General features: G+C 38.4%; 1 protein-coding gene across 1 annotated transcript in view; it reads left to right on the top strand.

The window, feature by feature from the left end:
• LOC309797749 (E3 ubiquitin-protein ligase RLIM-like) overlaps nucleotides 1-11,129 on the top strand; it is a gene marked incomplete at both ends in the record, with an annotated part of 59,738 nt that extends 48,609 nt beyond the window's left edge. The window contains 2 exons of the mRNA XM_082646176.1: nucleotides 7,964-8,207; nucleotides 9,535-11,129. Of these exons, the coding sequence (XP_082502302.1) occupies nucleotides 7,964-8,207; nucleotides 9,535-11,129 (1,839 nt within the window). The remainder of the gene's footprint in view (nucleotides 1-7,963; nucleotides 8,208-9,534) is intronic.
• Between the last annotated feature and the right edge of the window lie 7,842 nt (nucleotides 11,130-18,971).

Genomic DNA, 18,971 nt, shown 5'->3' with positions numbered 1-18,971 from the left:
ACTAAAGTTTACCACAACCCATTTAGTTATCATTGCCTTTTACAAATAATGAAACTAAAACTGAGAGATTAAATAACTTACCCAATGTCACACAGCTCATGAGCGGGGGAGATCAGAGTCCAATTCAATAGCCTTTGAATTTTTCACTATATAGTAGGACCATAGTTCAACTAATCCGGTATTTATTGAGTTTCTAACTGTGCATAACATTTGGTGTTAGGCATTAGAGGGGCACATAATGATGCCTACTTCTTGCATCACTACAGTTTACAATCTAGTAGAAGGCAAGTGCACACATTGTTCTATTTAAGAGTCTAAGAGGAAACAGGAAGGTGAAAAATGGCAAATATTTATGCAAACAGGAGTTTTACAGGCCATCTTGAAGGGCAGTGTATTTAATACAGGACTAGAAGCGTACAGATATTACAGAGAGGTTTGATATGAACTAGGGCATAAAGGGTAGGGCATCGCAAGCACAGATTACAATGTGAACAAAGGCATGGAAAAAGTGACAGCACATGCAGAGAGATGTAGGTAAGGAAAGCCTTGAAGGTATTGAAGAAAACAAGTCTACATGATACTTGTTAAAGATAGCAAGGATAAGTCAGGGAGACTACCACAGAGGGGCTGTGTAGTAGGAGAGGGAGACGGGGCTCAACTCCTAATATAATAAGAACAAGTAGAGATATAAAGGCAAGGAGCAGGGTGGGGGTCAGTAGAAAATTACTAAAAGGAAACATCAGGGGTAAGGAGAATTCTGGCTAAATCAATTTGACAGAAGTTTTTTCTGTAGTCAGGCTAGGGTGATAAGACATGAAGGGTGAGGGGTAAAGAGTTTGATCATATATCAAGGGTAGAGGATTTTTGCTAAACTGACCCACGAGAATTCATGCTAATACTAGTCTAAATGGGCCAAGGACAGAGCCTAAGGTCAGGGACTAGTTAGAAAGAGGACTCAGAGAAGGCTGACTCACGTTTGGTCAAAGAAGAGTGCTATGGTCTGAATATTTATGTTCCCTCAAAATGTATATGTTGAAATCCTAACCCCCCAAATTGGTGGTATTAGGAGGTGGAGCCCTTGGAAGGTGATTAGGTCATGAGGGTGGCACCCTCATGAATGGGATTAATGCCTTTTATTTCAGATTTTTTGTGACTATTATTATTATTTTCTTTGAAATATAGTTGGTATACAATATAAGCTACAGCTGTACAATATAGTCATTTGCAATTTTTAAAGGTTATACTCCATTTATAGTTATCATAAAATATTAGCTATAGTCCCTGTGCTGTACAGTATATCCTTGTAGCTTATTTTATACATAATAGTTTGTACCTCTTAATCCCCTACCCTCTCCCCTTCCCTCTCCCCACAGGTAACCACCAGTTTGTTCACCACATCTGTAAGTCTGTTTCTTTCTCGTTATATTCACTTGTTGGTTGTATTTTTTAGATGCCACAAATTCCTTCATGAATGGGATCAATGTCTTTTAAAAGAGGCTCCAGAGAGCTGACTAGCCCCCTTCCACCATGTGAGGACACAGCAAGAAGGTTCTGGCTATGAATCAGGAAGAGGGCTTTCACCAGAATGAGACCATGCTGCTATCTTGATCTTGGACTTCAGGCCTCCATAACATTACAAAATAAAGTTCTGTTGTTTATAAGCTACCCAGTCTGTGGCATTTTGTTAGAGCAGCCAGAATGAAAAAAGACAGAGAGAGAATCTTTGTCCTTCCTTCCTCCCTTCCTCCCTCTGGCCTTTCTTCCTTACTTTACTTATTTCACTCTCCAACGCATATTCATTTAGTATCTACTTTAAGGAACTGAATAGATGGAAAACACAGGTTGAGCTATAAAGATCACTATTCTTATAGTATACAGTTTATTGGAGGAAGAGATAAGCGTCTGTGACAGAGCATGACATGCACAATTTTATTTTAGATAAACTGGTCAGGAAGACCTTTCCATGGAAGTGACATTTAAACTGAAGTTTGAAAGATGAAAATGTAGTAATGTTGGCAAATCTAGAGTGATTTTTGTAAGGACTTACTACACATTTTACTTTATTCTATATGCAATAAGTTGTCAAATGTGTTTGAAGATAGAGGATGCATTCTAATAGTGTGGATAAGAGCTTGCATTTAGCCTGAATATTAAAGAGGCCCCAGGAAATCCGACCATAAGGAAACCCGAACTCTGCTCCCAAAACAAATGCTACTTTTTAAAGAACTTTCACCCTTTGGTCAACCTACTGTCCATTGAATTTGTTGAGGTTTGTGGATATTGAGACTTAAGCAAGAGAGGCAACTTGATTATAGTACAGTAGTTTGAATTTAAGCAAAATGGTATGCCTGAAATATAGGGGCCTTTTTGTAATGTAATTTGAAAATGTGGTGAGTTTCTTTGAATAGGCAACCCAGACTGACCATTCAATAACTCTCCATAAGAGCGACTACAACACCCAACTAGCACCATAAAAGGGAGAGTCGACATGACAGAGATGTGAGGTGACCATTTTTACCCACACCACACGCTGCCATTGTGGTTACACCTACTGGTGTAAATACTTGGTGAAAGAGGCAGTGCACCTCCCTGTGACTGCAGGCTACTGAACAAAATCACCAACCTCCCTTCAATAGGAGCATATAAAATTCTAGGCCTGGAGAAGAACAAGTAATAAAGTAACTATTTACTCTCCCTGAGTTCATTATCCTCTTCTCTTCTCCCTACTGGGTCGAAGGAAGGCAGAAGATAGCATTAAAGCTCATTTTCGGTGTCTGCATGTTCAGTTGTACAGGTGGTGCACTGCAAATTTATAGGAGTGTCATTCACTTTCTTCTTTACATGAATGGTGCCCCCTGGGAATTTTAGAGGGCACAACTTGTGAATCTGTATACAGCAGGCCTGCTTAATTTGGTTTTGCTCATATATTGTGAGCTTTTGTGTTGCTTATTCATTTTGTGTTCTCTGTGTTCATTTGTTTTGAGAAACAAACCTGATATCCGTTTCATCCTTGGAACTGTAAAATTCATCTTTAAATATATCTATATAGGTAACAAACAGAATATTATTTATGTATATGTAAGTTTATTTATTTATTACAATAATCTAGGAGGTAAGACTTTACAAATAAACAAATGTGCGGAAATATGAACTAACTTGCTTGTGAATAACAGACCTGGAGCATGCCTCAGAGAAAGTGTGTAAAATGGCTCAAAACTAGAGAAAGCATAGAAGCAAACTATCCACTGACACGGCACTAATAGAAAAGCTATCAAAAGTCTAAATCTGAGCAGAACCAGGAAGAGAGGAAATTATAAGAGGGATGAGACCTTGCTAAATAAATACATATTTATTTCCATAATTAGAGGTAAGCATAAGGAAGAGATGAAACTAATTCCTAGTGTCAAGCCTAGGTAAGTGGAAAGGGTGTGATTTCAATTAACAAGAATTTCTTGTTTAGATTCACAACAAGTATTTGTGTCAAAGAACCAATTCCAGTAGATTCCATGAGACATGCATATTTATATTCATTTTTCTGCATCAATGTTTTCAAGCTTTTAACCCATCCTTCTGGTGGGAAAGAAAAAGACATAAATATATGAAATATCTTATCAAGCTTTAATTATGTTTACTTCTTGATTTAAAATTACTCTTTATTAAGTTAAAACGAAGATATTCTAGACTAACCCCAAAGCAGAATTGAAATGGCACACGAAAATGATCAAACATGATTCAAGCATCTCATTTAACTGAGATTTTACTACGTTTGTGTAATGATGTCTAAAATTGTGTTTTCATTAAACATAGCAGAGTAGAGTGAAACAGGGAGAGTCATCCTATAGACCTTGTTTGAATCTAAACATATTATCTATTACTGTAACTTTGAGAAAATCACTTAATTTGCATCAGCCTCAATGCCTTTATCTCTGAGAATAGTAATAACTATCTTGCATGGGGCTTGAGATCAAATAAGTTAAAACACAAGCAGAGTGTCTAGCAATTACAGTTGCTCAGTAAATAGCTCTTAATATTACCAATGGTCTGTGATGTGGGAAAACTATTACATAATAAAAAGATCCTTAATCGGGTATCTTTAAAATCAGGCTGAATGCAAAGAACTTCAGATTTTATGTCCTCCCTTTTTTTATTTTTACCCAGAGAATAATGCAATTCAGAAAACAGAGGGAGAGATTAATTTCCACTTCAACTGAAAAGTCATCATTATAAGATTTTTTTCATCATGTGCTATAGTACATTAAATACAACCATAAAATCTTTGTTACCTCTCTATTGAAAGGTAGAATGTGGTGTCCCTCTTCTTGAATATGGGTTGATCCAGTGGCTAATTCAATCAACAGAATGCAAGAGAAAAGGTGTTCTTGCACTTGTGAGGTTAAGTCATAGGAAGACTTACAGATTCCTGCCAAGTCTCTTGAGATGTTTACTTTGGGTAAAGCCACTCACTATGTAAGAATTCAACTATTTTGAGATATCCAGGTGGCTAAGACTCCAAAACTACACCGAGAAATTTCATGGAGAAAGACAGAGACACAGGGAAAGCCAGCCCCAAATTTTTCAGCCTGTGCAGCCCAACTCAAGCCCCAGATTTGTGAATGAAGATGCCATCTTGGTTGGACATTTCAGCACCAAAAGATGTGACTCAAAGAAAACTTAGCCAGAACCAAGGCCCCAGACATATGACACCAGTCAAGTTGTCTAATCTATCTCCAATCATTCAAGCCACCACAGCTGAGGCCCAGTCATGATGGAGCAGAGATGAGCCATCCCCAGTATTCTTTATCTTTATTCTTAGCTCACAAAGTCCTGACTATAACAGCATGGTTTCTATTGTATCTACCACTGCGTTTTGGAATGGTCTGTTATACTGCAATAGGTATCTGGAATATATGTCTTGATCATTTCTTACAGTTCTAAAGCCACGGAACTCCTTTTACCCATATTCAGGGAGAATGCTATCTCTTGCTTATTTTCAGTCTCCCTTTGAGTCATAGAATCTGTTCAGAAGCTTCCTTGGACAGAGTCAGTAAAAGAAAACTCTTGATTACAAAACTCCATTATTACAACCAGGATAAAAGAACAGCCAAATCTGCTCACACACACCCCATTTTTTCACCACATCATAAACAATGGATTGGCCAAATTTTTAAGTGCTTGACTCTGATTGAAAGTAAGCAGCTTTCCATCTTCAACCTCTTCCCCTCCAACTCAACTTAGAGTGATGCTCTAGTCAACCTCAGGACTTCCTGATGCATCTCCCATCTCTGAAATGAGAAGTGAAGAAAAAATATCTTCAGAAGACTTCTGATATCAAGACAAGGGATAGAACAAAGGCCATAGCAGCAATATTGCCATCCAGAGGAAAAACTACTGAACCTACACTGCAATATTCAGAAGGAAAGTCAAGACATGAGAGAACTAAGTGTAAAGCACAGCTGTATTGGTGGCTTCTATTTAAATAATCAAGGTCAATAAATAGGTCTCTGGGATGATGATCCCTATACCCTGTTACTTGCACCAGAATTGGGACATAACCAGGAACAAATAGTTCAAGAAGCTAGAGTCATTGACACTGAGAGCCAACTACAGGGAACACCAAACATCCGGGGCTATTAGTTCATGTGCTTCTGTACCTAAATTTGGAATGACTGTAAGACTTTCTGAATCTTCAGGTAACTTGCATACTATTCTAATCATAAGCAATCATGCTCCCTCTTAAGCTAAACCATACAACTTCAGAATCAGGTGTTACTTCTTATTGGTACCACTGTCCACTAAGCAAAGACAGAAATACAGAAGTAATCCTGACCCCTGCCTTTCCCTCATATATTCCCCCTCCCGACTTTTCCCTCTTTCCCATATATTACTAGGTTTAATCAGTTCTGCTGCCTAGAGATCTGTTAAAGTCCTTCATTTTAATCATATTCCTTTGCCCTGATTCAGATCCTTATCATCACTAGCCTAGGCTGCCCTCTATCTATTTCTGACCCTCCCATCTGAACTGTTGCCCTTCATATTCATCCTCAACACTACTATCAATATTATTTCTAAATTGCAAATTTGACCATCAACTGTCTAAAGACTTCAACATCTTTCCATTGCACTAATGATAAAGTCCAACTTCTAAACATGTCATAAAGGTCTCCATTTTTTGACCTTGCTCTGCCAATTTAACTAATGTCTTTTTTTAGTAATTAAAATCTACTATCCTTGTTGTTTTATGAGTGTTAGCAGTTGCTGTTCTCACTTTTGAAAATATTTCCCCCTTTCATTCACTTAGAAAACTCCTGTTCATCCTTTAAACCCCAAATGCAGTGAAACCGATTTTCTCTCTCTCACTCAAATCACTTTCTCCTCAAAACTGTAATTTTACCTCTGTGTAGCTCAATTGTTTGTTATACTCTAATGACAACAGATTCTTAAATATACTCATCATTGTATCTTAATATCCGATAATATGACTGACATTTAACAAACGCTAAACATACTTGACACTTGAATTGATTGAATTGAATTAAACTGAATCAATCACTCTCAAGAACACTAACGATTGTGAGGGTTTCCTGCATCAAGAGTACAAATCACGCTGAATTTTCATAATACTGCTAGTTTTGATTGAGGCACAGCAAACAAGTTTACAACAGAGTTCCCCTGTGAAAAGAATAACTTCAGTAAAAGATAACAAATACACTCAGAAGTCCATAAAGGAGGCAGGGTAGTCTAGGGGATTCTGTTCTCATGCAAAGTCTTGCTGAGATTTGATTCAGAGGGTAAAGATTGATTTTTCTAGCTTAAGTTAAACAAGGCATGGAACAAATGTCAAAAGCAGGACATAGACTTAGATTCTTCACTGTCACACCAGTAAAGTTACCATCCTTCCATCTCCTTGAGAACAAACAAGAAAGCCTGCTGTGGACCGTGAACAAAACAACAACTGTGAATTTACACAGCTCCTTCAACTTCTAAGCTGTGTACTGAGAGTGAATTAGAGGTCTCCTCCAGATAGCATTGCAAATGAGCGTTATTTTATTTTCACCAAGCCTTTCAGGTGATACATGCGACAAAATCAGCAAAGTCAGTACTCACTGTGACAGACAAAGTAACTATTATGTATCTGTCCTAAAAGTTCCTGTGATGTTCTGGCTAGTTTTGCTTAAGTACTATTTATAATATTTATGAGAAAGGAGGACAAAAATGAACCTGATGCTTTTGTGGAGAAGGAATTCCCTGGCTGAGCAGAAAAGCCTGCCAAAGTTTTGGTGTTTCTTGTTTGTTTGAAACAAGACTAAAGGACCATATAATGCAAGATGAAGCCATTAACAGTTAAAAGGGAGAGGACACACTAAAGAGACTCAGCCAGGGCCCTGGTAAATTATCAAAAATTGTGGGCTTTCTTAGTGAGAGTCTAGGATTTGAGAAATTCATGAGGAGAAAAGGCGGAGGTCCCTGGGCACCTGAAAATGAGAATTGCTGCATTGAACTAGGCTGACTTTGTCATGGCATTTTGAAGAAGGCAGTCATATGGAATGTAACGAATAAATAGAGCATATCAGAGCCTGAAAACCTGAGAATAGGCTCCTGTGGGTGAAACGAGGTGAAGCACGGTGCTTGGTACACTATAAACCCTCAGTAACATTGGCTGGTTTTGAATGAAATGAAACCTAACCTGAATCCAGTCCCTACTCGGTAACAGCGGGGAAGATAATGGGTGCCTAGGCAACGTCTAGCAAGTTCTGGGCTAGAGGCGGCTCCCAACTGTTGCGTCACCAGGGGCCACAGAACTGAGTTGGGAAGGGAGAAGGGAGGAATCTGTGCGGAGGGTCATCCGACTGAGTCGGAACCGGACACTCTCGCAGGAAGTAGAAAGCGAAGAAAACGAAACGACCATTGGTGAATTTCAACACCACGTCGTGAATTTCAGATAATTTTCCACTTGTTTATTAAGGTGGAAAACTCGGATTCCAACGATGAAGGAGATGGAGTTTCGGCCCAACACATAAGTCAAACGGACCGATTGGTTCGGGAAGAAGATTTCTCCAGGTTCGTAAATAATCTGAGTGAAGAAGATTACGAACTTATGAGAGACAACAATCTTCTAGGCATTCCAGGTGAAAGTACGGAAGAAGAGTTGCTGAGAAGACTTCAGCTAATTAAAGAAAACGCACCACAAGACTCAGATGAAAATACAGGTATATTTTGCTTTTGGAGGGAATAGGATGGGATGAATAAGGAACTTCATAATAGGAAATAGTAACTTCATAATAGTAAATAGTAAATTATACAGAAGTGACTTACATTAATTTGGTAAGTAACTTCTCATAAAAAGAACTGGCATTTACTTGATTTTTGGTGAGCATGTCAAGGTCTGTTTGTTTGTTTTCCTGATTCACATCTGGGTTGTTTTAATTGGGAAACAGTGCAAAGTAGCCTATTTGTATTTTTCTTGGTTTTCTACCTCAACTGAAAGTCCCTCCTACTTCCTGAATTATTTTTTCTACATAGACATGTAAAAAAAGCAAACAGAAATATTCTCCACTGGGGACAATTGTGCTTTCTTCAACACCTGGGGACATTTGGCAATGGCTAGAGATATTTTTGGTTGTCACAGGGTAGGCATGGGTGTTACTAACATCTAGTGGGCAGAGGCCAGGGATGCTGCCAAATATCCCACAATGCACAGGATAGCTCCCCAAAACAAAGAATTGTCCAGCACCAAAATGTCAATAGTGCTAAGGCTGAGAAACCCTGCTCGGACCTCAGGTCTGGTGCCTTCCCTTCCAGTGTGAAGTAGAGGATTTTGCTGTCTAATGAAGAAGATACTATAATACTTTGGCTCTTGAATATGGTCTTATATGTACCATGCTAGGTTCAGTCTATTCATTTGATCTGACCTTCAATTTAATGTCAATTAAAAATCTTGGTAACATTAAGAAGTATTCAAAATGCAAACACTTTTAAACCTATAAAACTTGTTTATGTTTGGGCAATAACCTTATATTTTAAAACAGCTTATCTATTATCAAAAGTACATAAGTGAAGAGCCTACAAGTAGTCATGTTGGAGACTAATGACAATTAGACAATAATGTAAATTGAACTAAACTACTAGCATTGTACCTTAACTGGTGTTTACCTTGTTTAATTGCATTAGTGTTTTGACAGTGGACAGAAAAAAATGTCTCTTGACATTCCTCTGACAGTGGTACACAGGGCTGTGTATATGATGAAATACTGAAAAATAGACTTCCTCCGGATTCCCTTTTTAAAAAATTCTCTAAGTTTATCTAGGATTAGCTCACTCTTTTTGGATGGAATCCAAACATTTCTACCTTTACTTATAAATCTACACAGTGTAGTTTATAAAATATTAACTCTATAAATGTGAAATCAGTTGAAAACATCTGAGTATTTAAGTTCTCATTTTTTGTTTTTGAAACAAAGTTTCAGAGTGCTATTTTATGATGGTTCTAATTTTGGTAGTTCTTTTATGCACCCTCCCCATTTTTTTTGTTAACAGACAGAGGAGACTCTTCAGATGACGTGTCTAGTGGTGACTCTCTAATAGACTGGCTTAACTGTTCTGGACAAACTGAAAATATGACAAGTGGACAAAGAGAAAACCAATCTTGGAGAGAAGAGAGCCAAATTAATCCTAAAAGTGATCAGTTCATATTCAGTTTAGAAATAAATGCTAACCTTGATAATGGGAGTCCAAATCCAGAGAATAAATATGTAGCATCTGCAAGACTTCCCAGAAGAGAAAATATGGAAGACAGCCAAAGGCAAGTGGAAAGTCCACAATCTGAATCAATATTTACAAGACCATCTATGCCTGAACAAGATACAACTGAAACATTAATGGAATTCCCACCTACCACAAGTCAGAGACGAGCAAGAAGTAGGAGCCCAGAGTATCGGAGAACCAGAGCAAGAATTGAAAGTTGGTCGCCTCCACGTTCACTTAGGGAAATTGTACAAAGACTTAATCATAGTATACCCTCTCAGAATTTTGAGCAGCCGCTGCTAAGTGAGAATGTGAGATTTTCTAGAACTGAGCACCAAGAAATATTGACACAGCAAATGACTGGATTTGAGTTGCCAAATAGCGGTCTTATTGAAACTTCTAGAACAAGGAATGCCGTTCATGGAGAAAATTCTCCAGATACAACCAGCAGTGTTGAATCTTGGGGAATGAGGGAAATATATCCAACCATACCCTTCAATCTTGAAGTAGGACAAGTTCATTCTGGAGCATATTCTCAGAGAGACAGCAGAGCTAGTAGAACTCAGTTAACATCTGAGACACCAAACAACACTGTCACTTCTGAAAGTGAACGAGGACTGAGGCATATGTATTCACATTCTGAGCAGGCAGGTGTGAGAGCTTATGTCAATACCATTAGAAATCCCGTTTGCAGAATGTTAAATACTAGCTTAAATGATACAACATCTGTTCCAACTCAGAGCACGTTAAGGCAGACAATGACAGAATTTAGTAACTCAAATATCCTTATGGACAGTGACAGTAATTTAGAGCATAGTGTCTCACCTCCAAGTCAAAACATGGAATGGCTAGAGTCACCTAATGGTAGTAGTAGTGGTATATTTGGTTCTGATTCAAATGCTAGCTATGATACCCATTCAAGTTCCACACTGAGTTGGCATTCAAGCCCCAATTGTACGTCTAGTTCCAGTTCTAGTCCTATTTCTGGTTCCAGCTCAAGTGATGAAAATTCAGGAATTAGATCACTGATGTTTGAAGGCATTGAAGAAACAAACTTATCATCAGAGACCAGCCAAGGGGGTATACAAATTAGCTTAATAATATCTGATGAAAGTGACTCTGGGTCCTCCCATAATCTGCAAACTACAGGACTCACCAAAGCAGAGATTGACAGCTTGGCTGTAAGATCTTTTGGTGAAAATGATGCACTAAAAGCCTGTAGCATTTGCCTTACAGAGTACACAGAAAACAGCAAGCTTCGCATACTACCTTGCTCCCATGAATATCACATTCACTGCATTGATCGCTGGCTGTCTGAGAACTCTACGTGTCCGATTTGTCGTAGGCAAGTAGTGGATTCCAATGAGAGTGAAAATCCTGATCGATGATTTCTCAGCTATATAAAGTGTTATAGGGCTTCCCTGGTGGCACAGGGCTTGAGAGTCGGCCTGCCGACGCAGGGGACTGACAATAAAAATTAATTTCACACCATAGCAGTTCACTGAATTTCAATAAAAACTTAGCATGTGCACTGGGTTGGGATGTTCCTGATTCCATGGGAGAAATGTCTTAATATGATATAATGAATCTAGATAGATCCTAGTAGTATTATCTCATCATGTAAATCCCAGACATCTCTTAGCCCTGTTCAATCCTGGTTGTGCATGCAAAGAAACAGAAACCCAACCAAATATCAATAATTAAGAAGCCATTTAAGACTACATTAGAGTCATTCACATAAAGAAGTCATGTTACATTCCTAGAATGCCATAAAAAGCTTTGAAACCCTTCTCTTCCTATCTCTCTCCACAGCAGTTTATCCCACCTCCCTAACACTACCTTAACGTTTCGCCTATTCCCCACTACCAATGTATCAGTCAGTTCTAGCTAAAAACTGATGTCACACTTTAAAAGAGTGATGGAATAGCATTTAATGAAGAGACTAAAGTGTGTAAAGAATGAGGGGAAACCAAGAGATGATGAAGTAGCCTGAGGCTAGCAGCTGTGAGAAGCCAGTATTATAACCACTAGGTTTGAAGGGGCATAGAGAGATAGCAGTTCCTGCAACCCAGAATGTCTTCGAGTTATAGGGGAAGCCCACCCAACAAGAGATGTAACCTTAGAAAATGGCATCCACTGCCAACCTAAAGTTTGGAAGGGGGCAGATCATGGAAATAAATACCCTTGCCTTCTTTCCTCCTGACTTCTAATCACTTATCAGTAGTTCATATTAACCAAACCCAACCTGAAGACACAGAGAGACTGGTCCATGAAGCTGATAAAGATCAGCCTCCTGGAATCACGAAGCAGGGTTAAGAAGGATAGCGAGTAGATCCGGTAAGCAAATCAGAGACCATCTACCACAACCAGCATTCCCAACTCTCTTCAAACCCAGCCTGTGTATGCTTTCTTGCCTCTTCCGCTTCCGCTTGTTCTCTATTCCACTCTATGACTCAGCTCTTTAACAACCCTCTCTATTTTCCTTTCATTTACTCAGATCTTGTATTTTTAAAAGTGATAAGATGACAAAGCCTTAGAACTTAATTACCTTTCTCTTAAACATGTCACACTTTGATTTGCTGTGATTGTAAACAACTAAGAATAAAGGGCAGTTATAGGTATGTCTTTAATTTTTGCTTCTTCAATATATTCAAGCTTCAATTTCTTTCTATATATGTTTAGTTCATATAATTAATTTTTAAAACAGATTCTAATTTCTTATAAAGGGTTTTATGGTTTATATATGACTCAATCATATGATTAAGAGTGAATTCATGTGAATGACCCAAAGTAGCCAATTGCTGCTTGGAGCCTCACAAGCTGCAATATGAAAGCCTTAAAGGTAAAACTTGGCTTCAGGAAACATGTCTACATAGTTCAATTCTAACTGTCCCCAGTAAAACCATCACCCAAAACCCCGAGTATTTGAAATCAAAATTTAGGTCATGCTTCCTTCCAACCTAAACATAGTGAAGGATTTTTCTCCTAATTCAGCCTGAAGGCTATTTTTGGGGGGTTGTATTGGCCAGTCCAGAAAATTTTGCTTAAAGTTTTCAATCCTGGTATAGGTGAGAGTACATTGTATTATAACCTAAAGCAATAATCAGAAATTTTGTGCAATGTGCAGCCTATACAAATGTAGGCAGTGTTAAGTATACACCTTCTCTAAAAAGTTAAAGTCAGAAACATCACTGACCTTTCTTTTCTATGTGAATTGCTGGCAGCCACAGTATTTGCACATAACTACAAAATATAAATGGGGAGTGGTGGTGAAGTTTTTGAAAACATCTTTGAGGTAGCATATTTTTCACACAGAGGATATCTGCATGGCCAGAAATGAAGGCTTGGCTCAAACCTCTGAAATTTACATTAACTTCTGAAAGTTGTTTGAATAGTCTGATTTTTGGGAAGTATATTTGATATCAGATATACTTCACTTAAAGTGAGTAGAATAATTATAACAGTACTTGGCTTTCATACTATCCTAACAGATTAAAACCTTCCAAAGGATGATAATTGCTTAATTAATGCGTCAGTACATTCACATGCACCTTCTGTGGTCGACAGAATTCTAAGATGATGCCCAATGATCTTTGTAGGAGCCCCTCCCCTTGAGTATGAGACCTGTGAATGTGATGGAATATCATTCCCATTATTAGATCATGATATATAGCACAGTTTATTGGGAGATTATCCAGAGTGAGCCTGACCTAATCAGGTGAGCACTTAAAAGGCACACAGAGGACTTCTAATCCAGATAAGATGGTTTATCCTTCCCTCTCCCTGCTCCCCCTTTATACGCACAACTATATATCCTGGAAATAATATGAGACAACCAAAGGAGATCTCTGAAAGGTCTAGAGAAGGTGAATTGCCTAGGGACCCTCAGAATGGATGAACAGCCTCATGGCAGGGCACCTTATGACCCTCTACCAACAAAAAAATGTGATCCAGGCCCAGCATTTCCTAACTCCCAACTTAGTAACAGGAAGTGGCTCAAAGAGGCTCTTCCTCCATCACATCAAATGGGAATCCCCCAAACACCAGGCGAGCCTTGCAGAACCTGCAACGACGAACAATTGGAAGCCCTGATGACACTAAGTGACCAGGGAAAGTGCTTTCCTTCCCCACTGGGCCTGAGATCCCCCTTCACCACCCAGACACATCAGTGGCTAAGGGTCCCAGCAAAAGTGCTCCTACCACAAAAAGCTCCCACCTGGACAATGCTCTCCTCGGATGCGCCTGAGGCTCCTCTCCCCTCCCCAGAAACATCAGGCAACTTGCTGGTACCAGCAACGGAGATCCCTCCACAGAAAGCTCTCAACCTGGTAAGCACCCTCCACTCCTTACAGTCCAGGGAGACCCTGTCACAAGTGCCTGGCCCAGGAAGGACTCTTCATCACGTGTTCCAGAGATTCCCTTCCCTCACCAGAAGCACCAAGTGCCGTATCCTGGGGAAGCTACTTCAGACCCCATAAGCAGCATGAGAAGGGACCAGAGATAACCCCACCTGCACAAGAGAAACAGACCAAAAGAGTACCACAAAGGGTCTGAAAATTAGGTTATCATGGAACCACCGTCCATAAAAGTACAGGAAATGTGTGCCAAACCTATAAAGAGTGAATGCCTGCTAAAAATTAAAGAAAACAAAACACTTTAAATAGGGACCAAAGAATCCTAACATAATAGCCAAAATGTCCAAAAGACAATAAAATATCACTACTTATACCAAGAACCAGATACATGACAGCTTGAATAAGATGTGACAGATGATGCCAACAGAGATGAATTAGATGTTAGAATTATCTGACAAGGGTTTAAAAATGCTGATTTCAGACCTTTAAGACCTTGAACACAGAACCTAGTCACTCCATGCCAGTATCCCAACCTATAGAACTGTGAGCTAATAAAGGGATGCTGTTTTAAGCCATTACATTTGTACTAATTTCTTATGCAGCAACAGACAACTAATACAACTTCTCATCTAGGATCCATCCTGTACCTAGAAAATGATTATAATGAGTCCTAGACAAGTAAATGGCTTAATGTCTTGGTTCTAGGCCCACTATAACATTATATTCTACCATTTTTCCCAAAAATGGAATCCCTAATTCCTGCTACTGAAGCTGCTAGAAGACAGTATCCTTCCTGTTTGAACAACCACCAATGTCGTATCGCTCTAACTTTACTTCACATCACCCTATCTCATTCTACCAGTGTATGCTGCTTATATCATAAACCCAATTTAACACTCTGACTTTGAAACTATAGAGCCACTTATTTTGCTCTCAAAGCGATTGCTGAGTATTATATTGCTCTTCCAAATCATATTCCTCTCTGTCTGCCCTGACAAATCAGAAATGGAGAAGATTTGTACCTGAATCTTCTGAGCTCAACCTGATACGTTTTTTACATTACAGTATATCAGTTTAAATACACAGCATCACCGTGGTTGTGAGCATAAATATTTCCATCTTAAGAATTTTCTCTGTATTTTCTTGGTAGTTTTTAAAACATTTGTTTATTTTGGCCTAATTCCAAAAAAAGCCCTTGTCTGAATAACAAATTCTTTTTGAAAGTAGTTATAGCCTGTGGATAAGTTTTTGATAGCAATATAAAGTCTATCTTTTTTGGCTAACCATGAAAATAAGTTGTGCTCTCAATATTCCATGAAGAATTAAGTATAAAGATTCTTTTGTTAATGCAAACAAGCCTGAGCATCGAACAACATGAACATCAAAACACTGCATGTACTAGAAAGTTCACAAAGAAATGTGACGTTTCTGTTAAGTAATATTACTTGTTATCCATATGCAATACTTTGAGATCTTCAGTATCTTCTTTACTACAATTAACCAAACATTTCATGTCTTTTCATTATTTGAGAGGTGAATGTATACTCCCTTCAATGAGAAGTTCCTGGTATGAGAATTTCGAATGGAAATCTGAACTGCATTTCTTTTCTGTGACTTCATTTAAGATTTGAAAATTCTTTACCATCCTAACTCAGGCTTTTTCACTATGAAATAAGAGGCTCTCCTTTGTGTGATATTCAAAACTCTCCATTTTTAAGCATCAAGCCAGCATCTTTAACATCACTGCAAAAATGTGGAGATTTGGAAAAGCATGTTGGGGAAAATCCTTTTTCTCTCATCCACCATTCGTAGAGGACAGACACTAATTATAAGCCAACTCTGGGCTCTGGGTTCTCCATTCTCACATCACTAGTCACAACACAGTTATCTACCACCCCTGGCCTTGTCATCTTCTATTCTGGAAGTGTACTTTTTTTTCTTTAGTAGCACTTGTGACTATCTAAAACATTTTTTATTTATCTTGTGCTTGTTTTCTTCCCCATTCCTATCCCAAAATAGAAGCTCCAAAAGATCTTTCTTTTTTTAAAAATTACTACTATATTTCTAAAAACTAGAACAGTTACTGGCATACACACACACACACACTCACACACACACACACACTGCTTCAGAATTTTTGGCCACTGTGAGCATCCCAGACTTATTTTTCACCCTTTATTCTCCAAAGAAAACCTATTTTAATACTGTTACCTACCGTTCAGGATTTGATGTATTTCAACCTAGATCTCTCTCACTTACTTAACATATTTGTATAGGGTTTCTTGCCTATTAAGTTATAATATCTGCCAACCATTTTCTAAATCACTATTTCAGGCGTTCAACACTGACCAAGAATGTGCCATGCCCAATGTTGGGTGCTAGGGTTATAGTTACGAAGTACAGCAATTATCATGAAGAAATGTATTACATTTTAAAGAAGGCAGATGAATAAACATACAGTAACACTCTAGGTCAGGGATGCCCTGACACAGATTCAGATACAGGATAAAATGGAATGATCTAGGAGGAGAAATCTACACTAATAATTCAAACCTCCTTAAAGTTGGGTTATATCTGAGTTGTATCTTACAGGACTAGTAGCAATTAGCCAATGAAATGAAGTCATTAATTTTATTCTAAGCAAAATAAACACTGCATGCAACAGTAAAGATGTATTGAAAATTTAGGGCTCAGTAAACAGTAAGTATGAATCATCATGCTCTGGGGTAGAAGAGGAAGAGATGTAAGTACATTAGCAAAAAATGAAGAGATGAGGCCAAAGAGGTAACAAGTGGTATTTTGTATCAGGCTGAAGAGTTGAACTAGATCTTCTAAGGAATGCACAGTCAACACGATTTTTCTTTTCCTTTTTTTTTTAATTTTTTTTATTAGTTTCTGCTTTATAACAAAGTGAATCAGTCATACATATACATCCGTTCCCACATCCCTTCCCTCATGCATCTCCCTCCCTCCCACCCTCCCCATCCCACCCCTCCAGGCATTCACAAAGCACTGAGCTGATATCCCCATGCTCTGTGGCTGCTTCCCACTATCTATCTACCTCACGTTTTGTAGTGTATATATGTCCATGCCTCTCTTTCGCTTTGTCACAGCTTACCCTTCCCCCTCCCCATATCCTCAAGTCCTTTCTCAAGTAGGTCTGTGTCTTTATTCCCGTTTTACCCCTAGGTTCTTCATGACATTTTTTTTTAATTCCATATATATGTGTTAGCATACGGTATTTGTCTTTCTCTTTCTGACTTACTTCACTCTGTATGACAGACTCTAGGTCTATCCACCTCATTACAAATAGCTCAGTTTCGTTTCTTTTTATGGCTGAGTAATATCCCATTGTATATATGTGCCACATCTTCTTTATCCATTCATCCGATGATGGACACTTAGGTTGTTTCCAGCTCCGGGCTATTGTGAATAGAGCTGCAATGAACATTTTGGTACATGTCTCTTTTTGAATTATGGTTTTCTCAGGGTATATGCCTAGTAGTGGGATTGCTGGGTCATATGGTAGTTCCATTTTGAGTTTTTTAAGGAACCTCCATACTGTTCTCCATAGTGGCTGTACCAATTCACATTCCCACCAGCAGTGCAAGAGTATTCCCTTTTCTCCACACCCTCTCCAGCATTTATTGTTTCTAGATTTCTTGATGATGGCCATTCTGACTGGTGTGAGATGATATCTCATTGTAGTTTTGATTTGCATTTCTCTAATGATTAATGATGTTGAGCATTCTTTCATGTGTTTGTTGGCAGTCTGTATATCTTCTTTGGAGAAATGCCTATTTAAGTCTTCTGCCCATTTTTGGATTGGGTTGTTTGTTTTTTTGCTATTGAGCTGCATGAGCTGCTTATAAATTTTGGAGATTAATCCTTTGTCCGTTGCTTCATTTGCAAATATTTTCTCCCATTCTGAGGGTTGTCTTTTGGTTTTCTTTATGGTTTTCTTGGCTGTGCAAAAGCTTTGAAGTTTCATTAGGTCCCATTTGTTTATCTTTGTTTTTATTTCCATTTCTCTAGGAGGTGGGTCCAAAAGGATCTTGCTGTGATTTATGTCATAGAGTGTTCTGCCTATGTTTTCCTCTAAGAGTTTGATAGTGTCTGACCTTACATTTAAGTCTTTAATCCATTTTGAGCTTATTTTTGTGTATGGTGTTAGGGAATGATCTAATCTCATACTTTTACACGTCCCTGTCCAGTTTTCCCAGCACCACTTACTGAAGAGGCTGTCCTTTCTCCACTGTACATTCCTGCCTCCTTTATCAAAGATAAGTTGACCATATGTGTGTGGGTTTATCTCTGGGCTTTCTATCCTGTTCCATTGATCTATCTTTCTGTTTTTATGCCAGTACCACACTGTCTTGATTACTGTAGCTTTGTAGTCTAGTCTGAAGTCAGGGAGCCTGATTCCTCCAGCTCCATTTTTCGTTCTCAAGATTGCTTTGGCTATTTGGGGTCTTTTGTTTTTCCAAACAAATTTTGAAATTTTTTGTTCTAATTCTCTGAAAAATGCCAGTGGTAGTTTGATAGGGATTGCATTGAATCTGTAGATTGCTTTGGGTAGTAGAGTCATTTTCACAATATTGATTCTTCCAATCCAGGAGCATGGTATATGTCTCCATCTATTTGTATCATCTTTAATTTCTTTCATCAGTGTCTTATAATTTTCTGCATACAGGTCTTTTGTCTCCTTAGGTAGGTTTATTCCTAGATATTTTATTCTTTTTGTTGCAATGGTAAATGGGAGTGTTTTATTGATTTCATTTTCAGATGTTTCATCATTAGTGTACAGGAATGCCAGAGATTTCTGTGCATTAATTTTGTATCCTGCTGCTTTACCAAATTCATTGATTAGCTCTA

Source organism: Mesoplodon mirus, assembly GCF_964341445.2.
Source record: "Mesoplodon mirus genome assembly, contig: HAP1_SCAFFOLD_944, whole genome shotgun sequence".
In the NCBI taxonomy this organism is placed as follows: domain Eukaryota; kingdom Metazoa; phylum Chordata; class Mammalia; order Artiodactyla; family Ziphiidae; genus Mesoplodon; species Mesoplodon mirus.
This window is presented reverse-complemented; position numbering and strand designations above follow the sequence as displayed.